Source organism: Anabrus simplex, chromosome 5 (assembly GCF_040414725.1).
Source record: "Anabrus simplex isolate iqAnaSimp1 chromosome 5, ASM4041472v1, whole genome shotgun sequence".
NCBI lineage: Eukaryota > Metazoa > Arthropoda > Insecta > Orthoptera > Tettigoniidae > Anabrus > Anabrus simplex.
In genome coordinates, this window is record NC_090269.1 from 409561655 (window position 1) to 409585068 (window position 23414).

At 39.8% G+C, this 23414-nt stretch overlaps 1 protein-coding gene across 2 annotated transcripts in view; it reads left to right on the top strand.

The window, feature by feature from the left end:
• Positions 1-9392, top strand: part of LOC136875019 (hemolymph lipopolysaccharide-binding protein-like) — a 61236-nt gene extending 51844 nt beyond the window's left edge. For both annotated transcript variants that reach the window (XM_067148737.2, XM_067148738.2), the window contains exon 5: positions 9037-9392. In XM_067148737.2, the coding sequence (XP_067004838.2) occupies positions 9037-9185 (149 nt within the window). In that variant the 3' untranslated portion in view covers positions 9186-9392. The remainder of the gene's footprint in view (positions 1-9036) is intronic.
• The last annotated feature ends 14022 nt before the right edge of the window (positions 9393-23414 follow it).

The window sequence follows — 23414 nt, forward strand, 5'->3', positions numbered from 1 at the left end:
TGGAAAATAATTTTCTTCAACATCCTTCTGTACCACCCCTTGGAAGGACATTTGGTGGGGGGGGGAGGTCTGTACCGGTTGGTACACCTATACGTCGCACGTTTGAATTTTCCGCCTTAAAGTACTCCTCTACAGTTGAAACTCTGAACTTTAAAGCTGAATTCATTCAACCGTTTATCAGAAGATGTCACTGAGTTAATTTCGAATTGTTTTTGTTTACTAATTATCATGAAGTGTGGACATTCTCTCACAGATGTCTCTACCAAACACTATGATCATGCACCCCGGTGCGAACTGAAGGAACTTTTCTTGAAGATTTTTTATATTCATAAGTTTGTTCTTTACTGAATGTTGTTCTTTCATTCGTGGGTTGGCAATATTAATCTTTCTTTCCGCCAGTTTTGAAATTAGCCAATCGTCAATGGCGTCTTTCTTGCCCATTGTTGAGGTGTAACTGTAAGCTACCCAATAAACGACTGTGGGTGTGTCTTAATCATTCATGCAAGGTCTCGAATCTTCCCCGAGAGTATAAAAACTGCTGATTTTCCAAGATCTCCCCCACTCGTACAACATCTAGCTTAGTGTATGGAAGTATAGCAGGAGGCGGGAAGCGTCTCTTTCGTCCGCCAGCAGCTCTTCTACAAGGTGATGGCCTTTTAACATCTTTCTTTCTTGCTAGCTCAGCAGTTTAGCCCTCGGGGAAGGTCCGAAAACTTTTCAATGTAACCCACCTTTCTAAAAATGTAACTTAGTGCCGGCTTATGTAAAATTTTAAAATCAATCAATCAATCAATACTGATCTGCATTTAGGGCAGTCGCCCAGGTGGCAGATTCCCTATCTGTTGCTTTCCTAGCCTTTTCCGAAATGATTTCAAAGAAATTGGAAATTTATTGAACATCTCCCTTGGTAAGTTATTCCAATCCCTAACTCCCCTTCCTATAAATTAATATTTGCCCCAGTTTGTCCTCTTGAATTCCAACTTTATCTTCATATTGTGATCTTTCCTACTTTTATAGACGCCATTCAAACCTATTCGTCTACTAATGTCATTCCACGCCATCTCTCCGCTGACAGCTCGGAACATACCACTTAGTCGAGCAGCTCGTCTTCTTTCTCTCAATTCTTCCCAACCCAAAAATTGCAACATTTTTGTAACGCTACTCTTTTGTCGGAAATCACCCAGAACAAATCGAGCTGCTTTTCTTTGGATTTTTTCCAGTTCTTGAATCAGGTAATCCTGGTGAGGGTCCCATACACTGGAACCATACTCTAGTTGGGGTCTTACCAGAGACTTATATGCACTCTCCTTTACATCCTTACTACAACCCCTAAACACCCTCATAACCATGTGCAGAGATCGGTACCCTTTATTTACAATCCCATTTATGTGATTACCCCAGTGAAGATCTTTCCTTATATTAACACCTAGGTACTTACAATGATCCCCGAAAGGAACTTTCACCCCATCAACGCAGTAATTAAAAATGAGAGGACTTTTCCTATTTGTGAAACTCACAACCTGACTTTTAGCCCCGTTTATCAACATACCATTGTCTGCTGTCCATCTCACAAAATTTTCGAGGTCACGTTGCAGTTGCTCACAATCTTGTAACTTATTTATCACTCTATAGAGAATAACATCATCCGCAAAAAGCCTTAAATCCGATTCCACTCCTTTACTCATATCATTTATATATATAAGAAAACATAAAGGTCCGATAACACTGCCCTGAGGAACTCCCCTCTCAACTATTACAGGGTCAGACAAAGCTTCACCTACTCTAACTCTCTGAGATCTATTTTCTAGAAATATAGCAACCCATTCAGTCACTCTTTTGTCTAGTCCAATTGCACCCATTTTTGCCAGTAGTCTCCCATGATCCACCCTATCAAATGCTTTAGACATGTCAATCGCGATACAGCCCATTTGACCTCCTGAATCCAAGATATCTGCTATATCTTGCTGGAATCCTACAAGTTGAGCTTCAGTGGAATAACCTTTCCTAAAACCGAATTGCCTTCTATCGAACCAGTTATTAATTTCACAACCATGTCTAATATAATCAGAAAGAATGCCTTCCCAAAGCTTACATACAATGCATGTCAAACTTACTGGCCTGTAATTTTCAGCTTTGTGTGTATCACCCATTCCTTTATACACAGGGGCTACTATAGCAACTCTCCATTCATCTGGTATAGCTCCTTCGGCCAAACAATAATCAAATAAGTACTTCAGATATGGTACTATATCCCAACCCATTGTCTTTAGTATATCCCCAGAAATCTGATCAATTCCAGCCGCTTTTCTAGTTTTTAACTTTTGTATCTTATTGTAAATGTCATTGTTATCATACGTAAATTTTATTACTTCTTTGGCCTTAGTCTCTTCCTCTATCTCGACATTATCCTTGTAACCAACAATCTTTACATACTGCTGACTGAATACTTCTGCCTTTTGAAGATCCTCACATACACACTCCCCTTGTTCATTAATTATTCCTGGAATGTCCTTCTTGGAACCTGTTTCTGCCTTAAAATACCTATACATACCCTTCCATTTTTCACTAAAATTTGTATGACTGCCAATTATGCTTGCCATCATGTTAGCTGCCTTCTTTGCTAGATTTAATTTTCTAGTAAGTTCCTTCAATTTCTCCTTACTTCCAGAGCCATTTCTAACTCTATTTCTTTGCAGTCTGCACCTCCTTCTTAGTCTCTTTATTTCTCTATTATAATAAGGTGGGTCTTTACCATTCCTTACCACCCTTAAAGGTACAAACCTGTTTTCGCATTCCTCAACAATTTTTTAAACCCATCCCAGAGTCTATTTACATTTTTATTTACCGTTTTCCACCGATCATAGTTACTTTTTAGAAACTGCCTCATACCTGCTTTATCAGCCATATGGTACTGCCTAACAGTCCTACTTTTAAGACCTTCCTTTCTATCACATTTATTTTTAACTACCACAAAAACAGCTTCATGATCACTAATACCATCTATTACTTCAGTTTCCCTATAGAGCTCATCTGGTTTTATCAGCACCACATCCAAAATATTTTCCCCTCTGGTTGGTTCCATCACTTTCTGAATCAGCTGTCCTTCCCATATTAACTTATTTGCCATTTGTTGGTCATGCTTCCTGTCGTTCGCATTTCTTCCCAATTGACATCTGGCAAATTCAGATCTCCCGCTACAATCACATTTCTTTCCATGTCGTTTCCCACATAGCTGACTATCCTATCAAATAATTCCGAATCCGCATCAGTGCTACCCTTTCCCGATCTGTACACTCCAAATATATCAAGTTGCCTATTATCTTTAGAAATGAGCCTTACACCTAGAATTTCATGTGTCTCATCTTTAACTTTTTCGTAGCTTACAAATTCTTCTTTCACCAGAATGAAAACTCCCCCTCCCACCTTTCCTATCCTATCTCTACGATACACACTCCAGTGCCGTGAGAAAATTTCTGCATCCATTATATCATTTCTCAGCCATGATTCAACTCCTATTACAATATCTGGTAAATATATATCTATTAAATTACTTAATTCTATTCCTTTCTTTACAATACTTCTACAGTTCAACACTAACAATTTTATGTCATCCCTACTTGATTTCCAGGTCCCTGTTCCCTTATCACCGCTTCCTAGGCCATCCCGTTTCCCTGAATGTACCTCCCTAATACCCTTCCAAACAAATTTCCTAACTTATACGTACCACTGCGGTTTAAATGAAGGCCATCTGAGCGCAGATCCCTATCTCCTACCCACCCATTTGGATCTAGAAATTTCACTCCCAGTTTCCCACATACCCACTCCATAGTCTCATTTAAATCCCCAATCACCCTCCAGTCAGTATCCCTCCTACACAGTATTCCACTAATAACAATCTCCGCTTTCTTAAACTTCACCCGTGCTGCATTTACCAGATCCCACACATCTCCAACTATGTTGGTACTTATATCAGCTTGCCTTACGTTGTTGGTACCAACGTGAAACACTACCACCTTCTCCTTCCCCTCCTCCCTCTCTTCTACTTTCCTCAACATCTGCCTCAACCTAATTCCTGGATAACATTCTACCCTGGTTCCCTTTCCTCCACACACTTTCCCCACGTGTCTAACGATGGAATCCCCCATGACCAGAACCTCAACCCTACCCACCTCATTTGATCCCCTCCTCTCCTGGTCAGCCCTATCTTTCCTGATAGCTGCAGAAGCTACTTCCTCCTCCCTTTTCTCCTTCCCATGACCCTGTTCCACCTGTCTTTTCCTATCCTCTACTCTACCTTTCCCTTTCCTACCGTTTCCCTTCCTCCTACTTCCATGCATCTCAGCAACAGTTCCCTGTCCCTCATCCTGCCTCTGTTGTTCTACCTGGAGTGACTCGTACCGATTTTGCACAGACACCTGTCCTGAATTCTGATCCTGAATAGAGCCCTTGGCCTGCAATCTCCTTCCCCTTAGAACATTAGACCACCTGTCTTCTACAACTCCTCCCTTTCCTTCCCCTCCCTCTTGTACACCTACTGTAACCTGTACATTGTTTGAGGGAGTCCTATCTTCCTTCCTGTCTTCTGTGAGAATCCTAATTATCTCCCTCAAACTTTCCAACTCCTCCCTCATACCCCTCAATGCCTCACCTTACCCACAATAAGTACACTCGCGCTCCTTAGCCATTCTTTACGGGGGGAAATTTTTAAATAAAAAAAATAAAATAACTTATTTGCAAAAAAAAAAATGAACGGAGGGATATATTGTCTGGGATAGTACACAACAATAAGGTAATTAATATACGACTACACTACAATACTACTTAGTCGTGCTCTATTTTTTTTATCCTACAACCCCTAACAGGATAAAAGCTGCTGTTAATTACTGAATATCGAAAGTAATATACAAGAACTACACAATTCCAAACTGCAATTAAGCCTATCCTAATTTCAACAATATTTTAGTAAGAGTTTCTACGGATACCTCTACTACACCAGTACTACACACATATTTTACAATAATAAAATAAGCACACTAAATTCTAATAGGATATTACTCGTATACTACTGTACAGTACACTACAGTAATTTTTAAACTACTTTCAGACGTATCCTAATTACGATACCGGTACCGTACCGTATGTCACTACTAAGCACAACAGAAATCAAATTTGCAAGAACTACTGTACTCAAAGATTACCAACGAAGCTAAATGCTTAGACAAATTATTATTAGTATTACGGTCTAATAGATATACACGAAAGATAACACACGAATATAGCAGGCAAGATACGGCACTATCTAAATGTACTGTATCTATACTACAATGTATCTACACTACACTACACTGCGTTTGGTTAAATGCTTAAGTATCAAAAGGATTGCCGTACACGAAGAAAAACACGAATATAACTGGCAAGATACTATCTAATATATTATACCTTATCTTCACTACAATTCTACTGAAATGTGGTTATGTGATTATTACAGCTGGTGGATTACTATTATTTTCCCTACTCCACGGGACGGAGAAAAAAACAAAAGTGTCCTTAATTAGGCCTACTGAAAAATACGAGGTTGTCTACAATAATTTCTCAAATATTTCTATCAAAACTACTACTACTACTCCAGGGACTTGAACTGCAATTACTGGGATATATGAACTTTATTATTATTAGCTAACCGCTCATAAATGCTGAAAGATCGAGGGAGCGAAATATAAATTACGGATACTGACTACCTACTCAGAAGTACAAATGAATGGAATTCAAGGTCAGCTGATTTTTATTTATATTTACTTGACTACACTACACCCTTTGTTCACGACTGTAGCCAACAATGCAATATTTGAATACGAGGAGCGACAATAATCAATAACAATACGACTGTTAACTATTACCGTGTAATCTCTTTAACTTCTTTTTAAATGGAAGTTTACAGGCGTATCGTGTTTTTTAATGTAGTAAATTATTACCTTCCCGATAGTTTGAACGTATACCGGTATATACGAAATACCGGAGAAGTTGCTGCAGAAGATACGGTACTATTTCTTATGATAATCTGCCTTTGTAAGTACAGCCAACGAACCTACAGATATTTACAAATATTTTTAGAGTTAATATTGTTACCTAAAGTATTACCTAAAGCTAAATTCGAAACAAGGTGCACCTAGCTAGCCTACTTAACCTAGAAAACGTACGGTAATTTACTGAAGACCAACTGAATTACTTGTTTCAAAATTTAAATAATTATTACTACTCCCAATTTCTACCAACAAGCACTAAACACCACTATATAAACAGCACTAAATGAATCAGATATACACAAAATTAAGCTATTTCAATAGGTTTTCACTACTTTATCACTACAATAATGCAAGAGCTCTCTCAACAGCCAACCGTTCTCAAGCGCATCCAACAATGCAACCTTCTTATTACTTTGACTGTAAATTGGCGATAGAGTGTGCTTTACCCTCTCGAGCTCCCTATCATTTTTGAGTTGTGGTGACTACGTTTCCTTAACCGATTTTCTACTCTTAATGTATTAAATTTTTCTTATACGAGTCACCTCCCTAGTGTGGGAATAATCCCTGTTTAATCGGCCTAGTGCCCCTCAGGTTTTAACTAGTATTCATGTAGCAGTGCAAGCAACGCCTCCATTCACCTTGGTATTTTGGGCCATTTCATTAATCTGTTCTTTTCCCCTGAGGCCCAGTAGTTTGGGTACGAGATTTCCCCGTTTCATTTGGTGTAAATTGTGCCTCGATGGCAATTATGTGTAAAAGTCTGGTATTGTGTTTAATAGGCTTCAAAGATTGAGAGCGGGTCAGCTCTTTCTGGTATTTTGAAAGGTGAGTCTAGGAGGCTTGACATTACTAGGTGGGAGCAAGTGCTCCATGTAATTAGGGGTTTTCTGCCCTGTGCTTAATTGTGGTTGTGAGCTGAGAGCTCAGGAATTATAAATCTTGTGGCTCGTAGCCCAGATCTTGTAATGATCTCCTAAAATTTGTGTTTCCGCTTGTAAAATTATAACTGTACTTAATTTTTCATTGTTATTTCACCTAGTGAAAATTTGTTAAATCTTGTTGTCTATTTAAAATATAACCTTTATTTAAATTTTAATTAATCTTTCAGCTTTGTACTTAGACCCATTCCAGTCGCACCTTCTTTCACCTCTGCTGTTCCACAGATATCCCGGAACAACAATAATAATAATAATAATAATAATAATAATAATAATAATAATAATAATAATAATAATAATAATAATAATAATAATAATAATAATAGCGCAGTATGTTCACTGTTTATTGGAGCGGGGATGAAGCGGGAAGTGATCATCGCTTTTTGCTGCTCAGCCGACCTGACTGGAGAGGGCCCACTCTTATTGCTCAGACTCTGCTCCAGTGACTCTCATTGGCCATATTTCCCTAGGAACCTTGTGGAGAAGATACTACTAGCTCCGCAGGCCGAGGTATTTCTATGTCTGGAGGCTTCTACGCACATAGCGAGACCGAAGTTTCTCGGAGGTCCGGCTGATGACAGGAGCGTTTTGGCAGCGAGTGAGTTAGCGAGGAGCTCATTTAGAGCTCAGCCGAGAGTTGAGTGATAGTGTTGAGTTGGAATTGGAGACGTTCTATGAGTGAGTGTGAGGAATCAGTTCAAGTGGAGTTGCCGGTAAGAGACAGCCGGAGTTGAGAGGAGCTGTTTGTCGAACTGAGGGTCGTCCAGTTTTCCTGCCGTCGCGCGTTTGTCCCTCTTGGAGCCGGCTGCTGTAAAAGGACATTGCGTGTTCTGGTGCAGCTTTGAGAGGACACTGGGTGCCGACGTGTGTGTACCTGTTAAGCCAGGCTGCTGTAGAAATACATTGGGTGTTCTGGTGCAGCTTGAAGAGGACACTGGGTGCCGACGTGTGTGTGCCACTTGGGGCAGGCTGCTGTAGAAGGACATTGAGTGTTCTGGTGCAGCTTGAAGGGGACACTGGGTGCCGGTATGTGTGTGTCTTTTAAGGCATCATGCTATAGAAGGACATTAGTGTTCTGGTGCAGCTTGAAGGGGGCACTGGGTAGCGATGTATATGTGTCTCTTGGGACCGCCTGCTGTAGAAGGGCATTGGGTGTTCTGGAGCAGCTTGAAGGGGAAACTGGCTATCGACGTGTGTGTGCCTCTCGGGGTCGCCTGCTGTAGAATGATATTGGGTGTTCTGACGAATCTTAAAGGGGACCCTTGTGCCGACGTGTGTAACCTGCGAACGGAATTACAGCGGGAAGCGAAGAGAGAACCTCATCCCCAGTTACGAGAATGTCGTGTACGGGGTGCGAACTGTGGACTGTGACAACGCCAACGGTTATGAGGGAGCAGTTGAGTGAGAACTTTAGTGTAAGTGATCAGAGACTGTGTGTATCTGTGTAGATAAAGAGTGAGGACTAAGATAGAGAGCGCGTACCGTGTAAGTGTGTGTCCTGTGTACTTGTGTATGTAGTGAGCTCGGTTATCCTCTGTGTAATGTGTAGCCTTAGTAGCCAATTAATCAATATTAGAAGTAGAACGCTACAAGTTATTGTACGCGTTTATTTACCCCGCCAAAACGTAACAATAATAATGATAAACTCAAAAACGTAGTATTTGATAGTGTATGTTTATGGGTTAGGTTTGTAATTCTGGTGTGAGATACTTCCTGACGTTTGTCCATATTTCTATAATACAACCTGTGCTTCAAACACAACTCATTTCTTTGTTGTTTATCTAAACGGGGTATAGAAATGGCTTATGCAACATGAGGATACTGTTTTGTTACATAATTTTAAATGTGCTTGTCCCTTTTAATAATTTATATTTGATATATCTTGGTACATATCAACACCTTTGGTCTCAATTACAATATCCCCCTCATCATGTCAATGGCAATGCTATCGCTCCTTCGCTATGTGTCATTGTATCTATCGATTAATAACATGTAATTTGTTCAGTGAATTTCAAGCTGCCAAATATGTTGTCATGGCAAAATTCTGTCTATGATTATATTTTTCATATTTTCAGGTGAGCCGCTGGATAAAACGGGCTATTCTCGTTGGGCACCTGGCGAACCTAATCAAGGATCCGAAGCCAACTACGTCGTAGCAGATAAAGATGGTCTTCTTTATGACGCCAAAAGCCAGTATGGCTTTATCTGCGAACAGCAAATGTAACAGTTGAATCCTATCGGGTTGTACAAAGTGTTTACTGTCTGAAGGAGAAATCCGTTCAGTAATAAACATTATAATTTGTGAATCAAGTGTCTCTTACACTGTAGTTATATAAATCTCGCTGTTTATAGACTGTCTGAAAACGTGGGTATCTGTGGTTAGGTGAATGACACAAAAACAATGCTGAATAAAATTTCATTTGAAGACGCAGTGATGTCCGTAGTTTTTGTTTATTGACCTCAGATCACAAAACATATTCATGGTGAGAATTTCACCTTACTTTTTGACACGGCATAAGCCCAAAAGCCTATACAGAATCATGTCTATAAGTACGAGCCGTGAGAGCATTAATGGCAAAATAGTCATGTAGTGAGTCGAATATTTAACCTTGTTTAACTCGAGTAAACATCGATTCAAATCTACCCGTCAGACACTATATTCTTTTTATTATGTTACGTGGAATCATTTACGTTACAAAAAAACTGGTCATAAATGAATCTTCTCAACTGAGTGTTCTATATTTATTTACAAAAAATTTGGATCTTGCATAATATTGCTCCCTTTTAACCGTCCAGGCTCCTCCAGCCATACTTTTACGCGATATCACTCGATATCAAGATTATCCGCCATCGGCAATGATTTATATGACATATTTATTTTAACTTCAATCATTTGTAAATAAGGCTTTTGGAATCATATTGTATATATTAGTATATCATTTATTATTTAAATTATTATATTATGTAGGAGAGGAATTCATTATACACTGTAAATATGGTCAATGTTGAGACTGAGTTGTTGTCATTTCTTCTCATACTTGTGTACACGGAAAAGTTATTCTTGAAGCGGGGAAGTTGCATGAGTCAGTGGGTTAAACTCATGAGCAAGGTACTACACAGCTACCTGCGTGCAAGGCTAGCAGACTACATCATCGCCACGCCTACTGGACTTGTCAACAAGAAGAGAGGGAGATGGTAATGCGATCTACGAATCAGCTGCTTCGTTATATTGTGATTGATATTGAGCTGTTACGAAGAGTGGGGAGAGCCCGATGATATATTATCTAGCGCGGAGCAACCCTAGATACATACTCTCTCACACACATCACTACAAGAACGTCAACTACTTTATTGTTTTTTGAGACAGTGAGTGTTCGCTTTGAGACATAGTTATTTCGGACGGTGTGTTGTCGCTTCGACACAGTACTTAGCTGCTGTGATGCTGTCGGATCTGGGTGAGACCAAACAAGGTTAACGCTTGTGAGATATTCAGTAATTATTCTGGACGAAGAACTACGTTTAGTTCAAGTCCATGGCATTTAGTACAAGTCAGTATAGTATCAGTAGATTTGCTAAGTTGGATTGAGATTTCTACTAACATGGAAAAATTTATATCTCTGAATTTTCTCCTCCTACGATCAACGCTTATCAATTTTCACAAGTACAGGACCAATGTCTAATTCAAAGACTAAGCAATTAGGGAGTGCTAGTCTAGATAGCCCAAACCACATCACAGAAGGAAGGAAGTCCATGGAGCCTATTCTACAACAAGAAGAGGGGAGCGAGTAACCGCGGAACACAGAAGACCTCAACGGAAGTTGCAATTGGTGAGCTACAATTAGATAAAGCAAGCAACAGTAAAATCATTAACGTAAATTCTAACTTCCCTCCAAGCTTAAAGGAACTTTTCCGATTCATCTCATTTTATTGTATAATAAATTCATTTGTATTTTAGATTGCGTTAATTTTCTTTCTTAAGCGATACTTAATGGTTAATTATTTAAAATCCTACCCCTGTTATGTAAGTATAAGTCTCTATGCTAGTAAATATAAATTTTGCTTTACAGTTTTGTTTAAAACTGTAACGCTGGCACCCAAACATTACATAGAGAAATGGGAAACCATGCAATAATAATTGAGTCTATTTGCGTGGCAATTTGCGGGCAAGCCACATACAGTTTATTTGATATTCATGTGTCCCCGGGTAATAACTTTCGTCTCCCCAAGTGTTTTGATGAGGAGAGCGAACAGTTACATTTGCCGCACCAACGTGGAGCTCGAAAACCATTACGTATTCGTGTAAAGAAAGCAGTAAAGTAGAGTCTGTGTTTGTGGGAGTTAAGTGAGTGTCCATATAATTTATATGTGTGATTTTGGGGGGATCATGGCTGCCCAAGTAGAGAAGGACATGAAATTGCGTAGCAGAAACTTAGTAAAGTGAGGCGAGGTGCTGAGTTCTAGGAATGTTGTAGATGAAAGCATTGAAATAGATAAAACGACAGAGAGTGGTGGGAGCAGGGAAAATAGCACAGAATCTGATGTAGCTGGGATGGAGGACGAGAAATAAAGTAATACGAATAGTGAAATTAATATTCAACAACTGTTTGTAACGATGCAAGGGATATTAGAGCAAACTAACGGGATAGACGGAATTAGGAAGGAAACGAATAAAATTAAGGAGACGTATGAAATTAGGAAGGAAACAGATGAAATTAGCAAAGAAGTTAATGCTGGGTTGGATACTTTAAATCATAGATTAGATGAAGGACTAGAGCAGCAGAAACGTTTTGAGAATCAGTTAGCGGAACAGGAGATGAAACGTAGCCAACATGAGAAAGAGGTAGAAAGAAAGTTAACTGAATATAGAAGCGAACTCGTGTAGTTGGTAGAGAAAAAAATTGTAAAGTTAGGAGCGAAGTAGACCAGCAGATCACAGGAATTAATCGTAAAATTCAGGAACAAGTAGGAGAAGTCAGTAAAGTTAGAGAACAAGTTCAACAACAATACGATGATCAGCGTGGTAAGGTAGAGATAAATGCTTAAATATGTAATGAAATGTTGGTGAGTGACGTAGAAATTAAAGTGAAAAGAATGAATGAACGTATTGATAGGACGGAGGCACAAATACATAAATAAATCAGAGAAAAGCAGGGTAATATAGGAAGTCAGTGCCATGGTACAAATTTCATATGTGAAACCGAACTACCTAAATTCAATGGGAGGCAGACAAACCCTTTAGATCTTTGAAACACTGTTATAAAACGATTTGAAAAGCGAATAGAAGAAGGAGTCATTGAATGGGAAGAAGCGTTAGAAGTAATAGGCAATGCTTTTATTGAGGAAACTAAATCATGGTTTGCAGTATATAAGAGCAGCATGACCAGTAGAGTGGAATTCCAGAAATATTTGACGGAGAAATTATGGAGTGAATTTATACAAAAGCAGAGAAAGAGTACGCATTTTCTTTGGGAAATTTAGGCCACACGAAGGAGTTTCTATGACAGAATATTTTTTGGCCCACGTTATGATCTGTAAAAACGTAGATATGATGTCAGCAGAGGGAGATATTGTGAAATTATTACTCAGACATTTTCCAAAGAAAATTTGCGAAGCTAGCTGTATGCAACAGATAGAGTCTAATCAGGGAATGGAAAGATTACTAGCAAGTTTCGATGCGTTAGGAAATAGTAGTAGTACACGAGAGCACACAAACTATCAAACACCGCCCAGAAGACAAGAACACAATCACCAGGGTCAATTTCAACCGAGACAACAAAAACTATGTAATCAGTCACACCAGCAAAATAGGAATGTTCAGAGGTAACGTAATGTTGAGGAAGGCACAAGCCGAAATCAGGACACAAGGAGACAAAGTAATTTAAACTGATTGTACACGGTAATGAAAGATCAGATTATAGGTCTTGACTGTATATTGCGAGAAATTGTGTAATGACGCACATAAATTATGATCTCGATGTCAGAGATGAGTTGTTACGGGAGGTGGAAGTGGATCAAGTCGTAGTTGCTACTAAAAGTGATAACCCCGTTGTTACGATCGTTGTATGGAGGGCGCATTATCAGGCTTTAATGGATTCAGGCCGTCAAATGTCATGTGTACGTTCGAAGTGGTTTGAGGACAGAAAAAAGTAGAATATTGAGATTGAAGAAATGCCCGTGAAATCCACATATACCGTCATTACTGTAGGTAAACGATCCGAGCAAATATGCAAACAAGTTGCCATACCTATTTGTATTAACGGGAAGTCGAAAATTCGGATATGTCTTGTTATTCCGAATCTTATATTTGATGTTATCTTGGGATCTGACTAGCTAAGTTTATACTCAGCTCGGTTATATTAGAATGAGGCGGTGGTATATTTAAGGTGGGATAGTGAGGATATGAAAGTCATGTGGGATGCCGAAGTTCACACGAAAGTGGAGGTTTGTAACATGAGGTTTCAAAAGGCGAAGAAATCGCAGATTTTAAATTATGTGAAGTGTGGTTAGAAGAGAACCAAGATCATGCTTTGAGAGAAGCGGTAGATAGTAGCTATTTGGAAGAAGGTCAGAGGGACCGATTGTTGTATGTGTTGGGAGAACACAAGGAAGTATTTTCATTGAAACTTTGCAAAAGACATGTGTATGAACACTCATTTTCAGTGCTGGATCAAAGTATATTCGCGGGACCGAGATAACTGATACCACATAAATATGCTAAAGCAGTAGACAATCAAATAGAAGCCATGTTAGAGGATGGTATTATTGAAGTTTCGAGCAGTCAGTGTGTCAATCCCTTATTGGTTGTGCCTAAGAGCGACGGTTCTGTCCGTTTAGGTATTGATGCGAGAAAGGTGAATAGACGTATTGCGGCTGATCAGTTAAAATCGTTAAATGTAGAGGAGCTGATACAGGATATTCAAATCCAACGGAAAATTTGGTTTTCTACTGTAGACTTACGTAGTAGTTTCTGGCAGATTCCGTTAAGGGAGGAAGATAGACCTTTAACAGCTTTCAGTCACAAGAGTAATCTGTATCAATTCTGTCGTGTCCCATATGGTACTCGTACTAGTACTTCTGCTTTAATTCGTGCTTTGAATATTGCTCTGGGGAACGAAGCCGACCACTATGCCACTAGTTATATTGTTGATTTAGTAATTTCGTCTAGCAGTCTTGAAGAGCATTTAAAACATCTCGACAGGGTATTTACCAAGTTAGAACAGGCAGGTTTCACTCCTAAACTGGAGAAATGCATATTTTGTCAGTCCGAAGTCATCTTTTTAGGGCACCGTGTATCTGCAGTAGGTATAATTATAATTTCGTGTGGCTATTGCTAGCCGATTGCAGCCCTTGTAGGGCAGACCCTCCGATGAGGGTGGGCGGCACCTGCCATGTATGGGGAACTGCGTGTTTTGTGGTGGAGGATAGTGTTATGTGTGGTGTGTGAGTTGCAGGGATGTTGGGGACATCACAAACACCCAGACCCCGGGCCATTGGAATTTACCAATTAAGGTTAAAATCCCCGACCCGGCCGGGAATCGAACCCGGGACCCGCTGAACCGAAGGCCAGTACGCTGACCATTCAGCCAACGAGTAGGTGTGACTCCAGAAAGCACTAGAATAGAGAAAATGTTGAATGCAAAAAGGCCCAGGAATATACAAGAATTGAGATCATACATGTAACCTTTTTAGAAGATTTGTGTTAAGATTTTCCTACTTATTAGAGCCGTTTAGAGATTTGCTGAAAGCTGGCAATAAATGAAAGTGGGCAGAATACCATGAGAAGGCATTTAAAGAGCTGAAAGATGGTTTTAGGGAAGCTGTGATTCTGAAATATCCTAGAGGAGATGAGAAGTGTGTTATGATGACTGATGTATCACATTGTGGTATTGCCGGAGTTCTATGTGAGGAGGATGATGAGAACAACTTAGGGATTGTTTCGTTGGCTTCGAGAGGACTAAATACTGCTGAGAAACGCTATACGATTACTGAATTAGAGTTCTTACCGATTATATATTCTCTAAGTAAGTTCAGGATGTACGTGTTGGGTACAAAATTTGAGATCTGGACCAACCATCATGCGCCAACTTTTATTTCTACTTGCAAATTGTCATCTAACAGGGTCAGTAGATGGATTTTAGCAATACAGGAGTATGATTTTAAAGTGGTACACATTAAGGGCAAGAACAATGTGTCAGCCGATTTGCTATCCAGAGACCGGAATTTGTGTAATGAAGGTAGTGTCATTAAGACTCATGAAGGCATTTTAATCTATGCATGTCTTCATAAAGACAATAAGGAAGCTTTGAATATATTAAAGAATATGCGTTTTGAACAATCTCAGGATAATGAGTGTAAAGATGTGATAAGTGAACTTGAGAACGGAGATCAGGAAAGTGTGAAGAAAGGTCGGCACAATTTTAGGGTGGTTGATCAATTTTTAACGAAGAATTGTGGTGACGATCGTTGGTGTATATGCGTACCCAAGTCATTGAGAACGGAATTTATTCGGTTCATTCATAAGGAGTTGGATCATTTTGGTGCAAATAAAGTGTTGTATGAGATTCAGAGACGTTTTGTATGGGATAATATGGGAAGGGAAATTAGGAAAACTATTTCCTCTTGTGATTTATGTCAACGGAGTAAAGCTCCCATAGGTATCCCGAAGGACCTAGGCAAGCGGTCATTACTGAGAAAACCGGTGATCTTGTTTGTATAGGCTTATTTGGACCCGTAGTTCGTGGTAAATATGGCTATCAATACGTTTTTGTGGTGATTGACGCTTTTTCCAAGTTAGTCAGACTGTATCCGATGAGAAAAGCGACAGATGTGACAAGTATATTTAGGAATTTGGTACGCCTAGGTGGTATTATCTGATAGCGGATCTCAATTTACCTCGAAGAAGTGGAAGGATGTGATGACAGAGTTAGGTATCACACATGTTTCTTCCTCAATTAGGAATCCGCAAGGGAATATGTGTGAACGCACGATGAAGGAATTAGGTAGGATGTTTAGATCTTTAGTTCATGACAAGCACACAGCGTGGGTGGGTTCTTTAGCGTTGATTGAGAAATGGATTAACATGGTACAGCACGAAAGTACGAAATTCACTCCATTTGAGGTTCATTTTGGCGGCAATCCAAGGAATGAGCTGACAAAATTACTAGGTATTACACAGGAACTTCAGCGGGACTATAAGATATACGTCAGATTATTTACCTGTTATTATGTTGTAAATATTATGAGTGTTGCTGACAAACGTTCGGAAGAAAATCGGCAGGAATCACTATTAATGTTATTTGGTATCATTGAAACAGACACTCCACAGTGAGATAAAGATTTCATTATGTATGTTATTATTAAGTGTTTGTAAGATGTATTGATGTATATATTAGCCGTATTGGTGTAGTGTGTTATTTTCATATATGTTGTATCTGTAAATAACAGGAGGACGTATGTAACCGTCCAGGCTTCTCCAGCCATACTTTTACGCGATATCACTCGATATCAAGATTATCCGCCATCGGCAATGATTTATATGACATATTTATTTTAACTTCAATCATTTGTAAATAAGGCTTTTGGAATCATATTGTATATATTAGTATATCATTTATTATTTAAATTATTATATTATGTATGAAAGGATTTCATTATATACTGTAAATATGGTCAATGTTGAGACGGAGTTGTTGTCATTTCTTCTCATTCTTGTGTACACGGAAAAGTTATTCTTGAAGTGGGAAAGTTGCATGAGTCAGTGGGTTAAACTCATGAGCAAGGTACTACACAGCTACCTACTTGCAAGGCTAGCAGACTACATCATCGCCACGCCTACTGGACTTGTCAACAAGAAGAGAGGGAGATGATAATGCGATCTACGAATCAGCTGCTTCGTTACATTGTGATTGATATTGAGCTGTTACCAAGAGTGGGGAGAGCCCGATGATATATTATCTAGCGCGGAGCAACCCTGGATACATACTCTCTCACACACATCACTACGAGAACGTCAACTACTTTATTGATTTTTGAGACAGTGAGTGCTCGATTCGAGCCATAGTTATTTCGGACGGTGTGTTGTCGCTTCGACACAGTACTTATCTGCTGTGATGCTGTCGGATCTGCGGGAGACGAAACAAACTTAGGGCTTGTGGGATATTCAGTAATTATTCTGGACGAAGAACTACGTTTAGTTCAAGTCCATGGCATTTGGTACATGTCAGTATAGTATCAGTAGATTAGCTAAGTTGGATTGAGGTTTCAGCTAACATGGAAAAATTCATATCTCTGAATTTTCTTCTCCTACCATCAACGCTGATCAATTTTCACAAGTATAGGGCCAATGTCTAATTTAAGACCAGGCAATTAGGAAGTGCTAGTCTAGTGGCCGGTTTCTGGAATGACAGTTAACTGTAGATGCGTAGTTATCAGTGACTTAACATGGTGATACTTTTAAAATGAGTTTCCGAAACAACAGATCGGCTTTTTCACAGTCATCTCCGCAACTACTGGTAACTGCAGCTAGTGCTGTAGTTACCTCTATTGCACCCATAAGCGAATTTGCCTAATTTAATTCTTAAATTAAAATTGTATATTTCACATATGAGATACCACAGTAAGGCTGTGAAACTAGTCGGCACAAAGGAACTTTCTGGCGCCAGCCTGACGGCGAGAGAATCCATGAAACTCTTCTCTAGACACGACCAGATTGTAAACCACCCTCCCAATAAATTTTATGACACCGCCGGGGAGTGGGCACTTGCTGTTCGTTCTCATGAGAAAAGGCACGCGGTGAAGCCTGACCTATTTAGCTAGGACAATAGAGGACCAACGACTGTAACCGCCAATTCGTGGGAGGAAGCGGAGGCACTACGTTTTGGAAGAGCGCGAAAGTCTCAGCCAATCAGAATATGCTAAATTTGAATGTGTTGTCATACCGGGAGATCTACTATCAGTATCTCGCGATCTGAAGCCCGAGGTGGTAGTGAAAAACAGTGTCCTAACTTCGTTGTAATATTTGGTGAATTATCAGTGCCAATCTGTGGTTAATCAGTGCCTAATTAATAGAATTCAACTTCAAACGGAGGAGTAAGTGAACCCAGAATAAGGAGCCATGATGGCTGAATGAGGCCATCCACCGAAAGAAAATAACACCAATGACGCGCATCATCGTGTGGATTATTCTATGATCATTTCCCGCGGCGCAATATCACATGTGAGTCGGACAGAATTTAGGAAGTTTCGAGTATAAAATTTGAGAACCATAACCTACGGATGTACGAGAAAGCGCTCCCAAGGATTAGATTATTACGCCACATCCCTTCCACGGAACTATTTTCCAGGTGGTGGGAGAAATTTTTATAAAACCCAGCGACCAGAGGGTCGAACTCTCAGTGTGTTTTGAGTTATTCTCAGTTATTCTCAGTCATTCCAAGTTAGCAGAGTGTTTTCAGAACTCTCAGTCATTCCAAGTTATCAGTGTTTTGAATCGTGTATTCTAGAATTCTCAGTGTTTGAGTCACTCTCAAGTGTTTCTAAAGTTCTCAGTTCACAGTTGTTTTGAATACTCTCAGTTATTGTCTTGAGTACTTTTAGTGTTACTTCAGTATTCTTAGTGAATCTACGTTTTGACAGAGTGACAGACTGTTCAGCAAAATGCATTTAGTCAGTTTTATTTCGGCTGGTACGAAAGCGATTAGACACTTGTAGGCATTTAGAAAGCCTTGTTGTATTTACGTGAGAGAATAGCATTTCAGGAAATGAACACTTTCACAGACTTTTACTGGAAATGCAGGGAGTGTAGGGAAGAATTACACTTTCAACTTAAATGAACTCACATTACTAGTCGAGGGAAACAAGTCCATGTTTCCAGCAGGTTTACATAAAAACATTTCTAACCAGCGGGGAGTGTTACATGTGAGATCAGTATAAGATTTTCTCCACAACATAAATTGCATTTTTAGCTTGTTTCTACCATTCTACAAACTGTTTGGCAAGCGAGATGTTTATGGGCAGAGACTAGTAATACAGACGGGAAGGTGATTGACTTTATTCAATGGATGCCGCAATGGCAAACCTTGAGGGGAAAGTTATGTCCCAGTAAGGTGAACGTACTATAAGCTGAAGGTAAACAAAGCTGAGGGAGCGAAGGAAGGCCAGCAGGGTTTGCAGGTAGGAAGCGAGGCGACCTTCATCTACACAGCAAGCAGGAGGCTGCAGCGGCATCTTCTAAACTTTCACGGGAGTGAGAGAAATGCGAGTGCTTCATTCCATAATTCTTATTTATTCATTTATTCGCGACGTCATTTTTATTCATATTCTCACTGTACGGCCTCGCTCGTACCCGGCGGGCAAAAATATCTGTCGTGCACATTACGACTTCTCATGTAAATTCAAGACATGGTTCAAATATCATATTTCCATCATCAACGTAGATCATCAGGGATATTAAATCTAGCTCAAACTCTCGATCATTCACTGTTAACACATCACAAAATCACAGAGCTGACTCATCAATGGCGCTCATTGTTACTATAAAAAAAAAGACTGACGAGATTGCCTCTCAAAACACAAATGTTGAAACGTGCGCAACCGCAACTACAGAAATAAAAAAAAAATTCGCGTCTACCCAAAAATCGTCGCAAAATACGCGGGATAAATACAAATCGAAACCGGTCATCTAAAGGATGATTCCGCCACGAAACAAACTGAAATGCGCAAATTAGCAAAATAAACATTGAAAAAAAACATCGCGGCGGTGTCCATAACATCAAAAACTCCAACAAAGAAAAATATGACTCACAAAACAATCGATCTAAAATCATGATGAACAATAAAAAAAAAATCAACTGGCATTACACTCGTAGATCAAAACAATAGCTGCCTAACTGTCAAAATGACATCCTACAGAAAATCAACCATAAACACGCAAACAAACATCTACTTAAAACAAAGAGCACAAAAATAAGCCTATCTGAAAGTGCAACATAAACATTATTATTATTATTATTATTATTATTATTATTATTATTATTATCAGAATTATAAAACTGTGAATTATTTACAACCCTATTTAGTACTCTAAACTACACTGATCATCGATTTTGCCACGGTACTACATATTATTTACATGATTTAATTATGCTCATACCTGTATGGTGGAAGCAGGTCAGTTCACCCACCGGCCCCCGTCATGGTGGAAATTAGAATTCCATCTTCAGGTTGATGTGGTATTCCAGATTTTTATTACACACGCAAATTTGACACATTCTTGCCATGCCGTGACACACGATTATATTAGCATAAAAACACTCGCATTTCTCTCACTCCCGTGAAAGTTTAGAAGATGCCGCTGCAGCCTCCTGCTTGCTGTGTAGATGAAGGTCGCCTCGCTTCCTACCTGCAAACCCTGCTGGCCTTCCTTCGCTCCCTTAGCTTTGTTTACCTTCAGCTTATAGTACGTTCACCTTACTGGGACATAACTTTCCCCTCAAGGTTTGCCATTGCGGCATCCATTGAATAAAGTCAATCACCTTCCCGTCTGTATTACTAGTCTCTGCCCATAAACATCTCGCTTGCCAAACAGTTTGTAGAATGGTAGAAACAAGCTAAAAATGCAATTTATGTTGTGGAGAAAATCTTATACTGATCTCACATGTAACACTCCCCGCTGGTTAGAAATGTTTTTATGTAAACCTGCTGGAAACATGGACTTGTTTCCCTCGACTAGTAATGTGAGTTCATTTAAGTTGAAAGTGTAATTCTTCCCTACACTCCCTGCATTTCCAGTAAAAGTCTGTGAAAGTGTTCATTTCCTGAAATGCTATTCTCTCACGTAAATACTATAAGGCTTTCTAAATGCCTACAAGTGTCTAATCGCTTTCGTACCAGCCGAAATAAAACTGACTAAAATGCATTTTGCTGAACAGTCTGTCACTCTGTCAAAACGTAGATTCACTGAGAATACTGAAGTAACACTAAAAGTACTCAAGACAATAACTGAGAGTATTCAAAACAACTGTGAACTGAGAACTTTAGAAACACTTGAGAGTGACTCAAACACTGAGAATTCTAGTATACACGATTCAAAACACTGATAACTTGGAATGACTGAGAGTTCTGAAAACACACTGAGAAGTAACTGATAATAACTGAGAATAACTGAGAGTTCGACCCTCTGGTCGCTGGGTTTTATAAAATTTTCCCCCACCACCAGGAAAATAGTTCCGTGGAAGGGATGTGGCGTAATAATCTAGTCCTTGGGAGCGCTTTCTCGTACATCCGTAGGTTATGGTTTTCAAATTTTATACACAAAACTTCCTAAATTCTGTCCGACTCACATGTGATATTGCGCCGCGGAAAATGATCATAGAGTAATCCACACGATGATGCGCGTCATTGGTGTTATTTTCTTCCGGTGGATGGTCTCATTCAGCCATCATGGCTCCTTATTCTGGGTTCACTTACTCCTCCGTTTGAAGTTGAATTTTATTAATTAGGCACTGATTAATCACAGATTGGCACTGATAATTCACCAAATATTACAACGAAGTTAGGACACTGTTTTTCACTACCACCTCGGGCTTCAGATCGCGAGATACTGATAGTAGATCTCCCGGTATGACAACTCATTCAAATTTAGAATATTCTGATTGGTTGAGACTTTCGCGCTCTTCCAAAACATAGTGCATCCGCTTCCTCCCACGAATTGGCGGTTACTGTCGTTGGTCCTCTATTGTCCTAGCTAAATAGGTCAGGCTTCACCGCGTGCTTTTCTCATGAGAACGAACAGCAAGTGCCCACTCCCCGGCGGTGTCATAAAATTTATTGGACGGGTGGTTTACAATCTGGTCGTGTCTAGAGAAGAGTTTCGTGGATTCTCTCGCCGTCAGGCTGGCGCCAGAAAGTTCCTTTATGCCTGCTAGTTTCACAGCCTTACTGTGGTATCTCATATGTGAAAATATTCAATTTTAATTATGAATTAAATTAGGCAAATTCGCTTATGGGTGCAATGCCCCCTTACGCCGTTAGAAATCTTACGCGATAGTGGAAGATTTCTCAATTCAACCAATGATATTCTAGACAATACTTGCAGCCATAAGCGAATGTATACTTCTGACTATGAAGTATACCTCTGCTTATGTCTGAGTTTTTCTCTGATTTCTCTCTCTAAAAGTTTGTTCTCTTTCTCGAGGTCATCTGCAATCTGTTTCATGACTGCTAGTATCTCGGCTGAGTTCTGTTCGCATTGCGGACAATTCTCTTCTGTCTGTTGACCTGTCTCAGTCTCGAAATGACTGTCGTCTCCTGGGTTTGTTGATAGGGTTTCCTGGTCATCTTCTTCTTCTGCTTCGGTACACGGGTCATCATCATCATCTTCTTCTTCTGCTTCGGTACACGGGTCATCATCGTCATCTTCTTCTTCTGCTTCGGTACACGGGTCATCATCATCATCTTCTTCTTCCGTGCCGGAACTTGTGTCTTCTCCTGCGTTTGAGCTCCTTGGTTTCTCCACGAGATTTACTTGAGCTGCGCCTGGTGCTATTTTATATGTTCGAAGATTTGCTGCATTCATAATCACTTCATTCTCCCCATCTAAATTACTAATTTTATATGCATTGTTTTGCATATCCTGGACAATGCGGTAAGGACCGATGTACAATGGTGCGAATTTTGCATAATACTTCCTTTCAGGATCGGAGATGGCTGGTCTACGGATCAATACCATTTCACCTTCCCTTAATGGCTTGTGGAATTTTTTTTTACGAACTCTCCTCAGCCTGCGGTCAGCTTGCTCTCTTAAGTGGTCTCGTACCTGTTGTATACATAGTTCCTGAGATAATTGGGGTTCAGGCGGACAATTAACGACTGGGCTCCACGTCCTGGCTGGTTGTAAGCCACTATGCACTGTGGCTGGGATTTTCGCTGTTGCTTCATGGACAGTATTATTTATGCAGTCAGTGATCAATGGGAGAATATCGACCCATCGCCAATGTTGTTCTGGGATATAAATTCTGCTGAATTTTGCGATGACTTTCATTACTCTTTCTGCCGGGTTCGACTCTGGGTGACGTGTTGAACTCAGAACATGCTGTATTCCTAATTGCCTTAAACCTGTTTTGAACTCAGCGGAGGTGAACTGTGTTCCGTGATCTGTCAGTAATTTTTCCGGTTTTCCCATGGCCGGAATTATTTCCCTATTAATGCATCTTAAAACTGACCTAGTATTGGCCTTTTGCATTGGAGAAAGGTTTGTAAATTTGGAAAATACATCCATGGTGACTAATATGAACTGATTTCCTCTCCGTGATTTCGGGATTTTTCCATAAATATCCATCGCGAATAATTCACGGGGCTTTGACGGTAGAATGGGAATTGGTTTCTGTTTTAAAAGGTAGGAGTTCGCCTTGACACGCTGGCAAGTGTCGCATGTAACTATTGCATCCCTGACAGT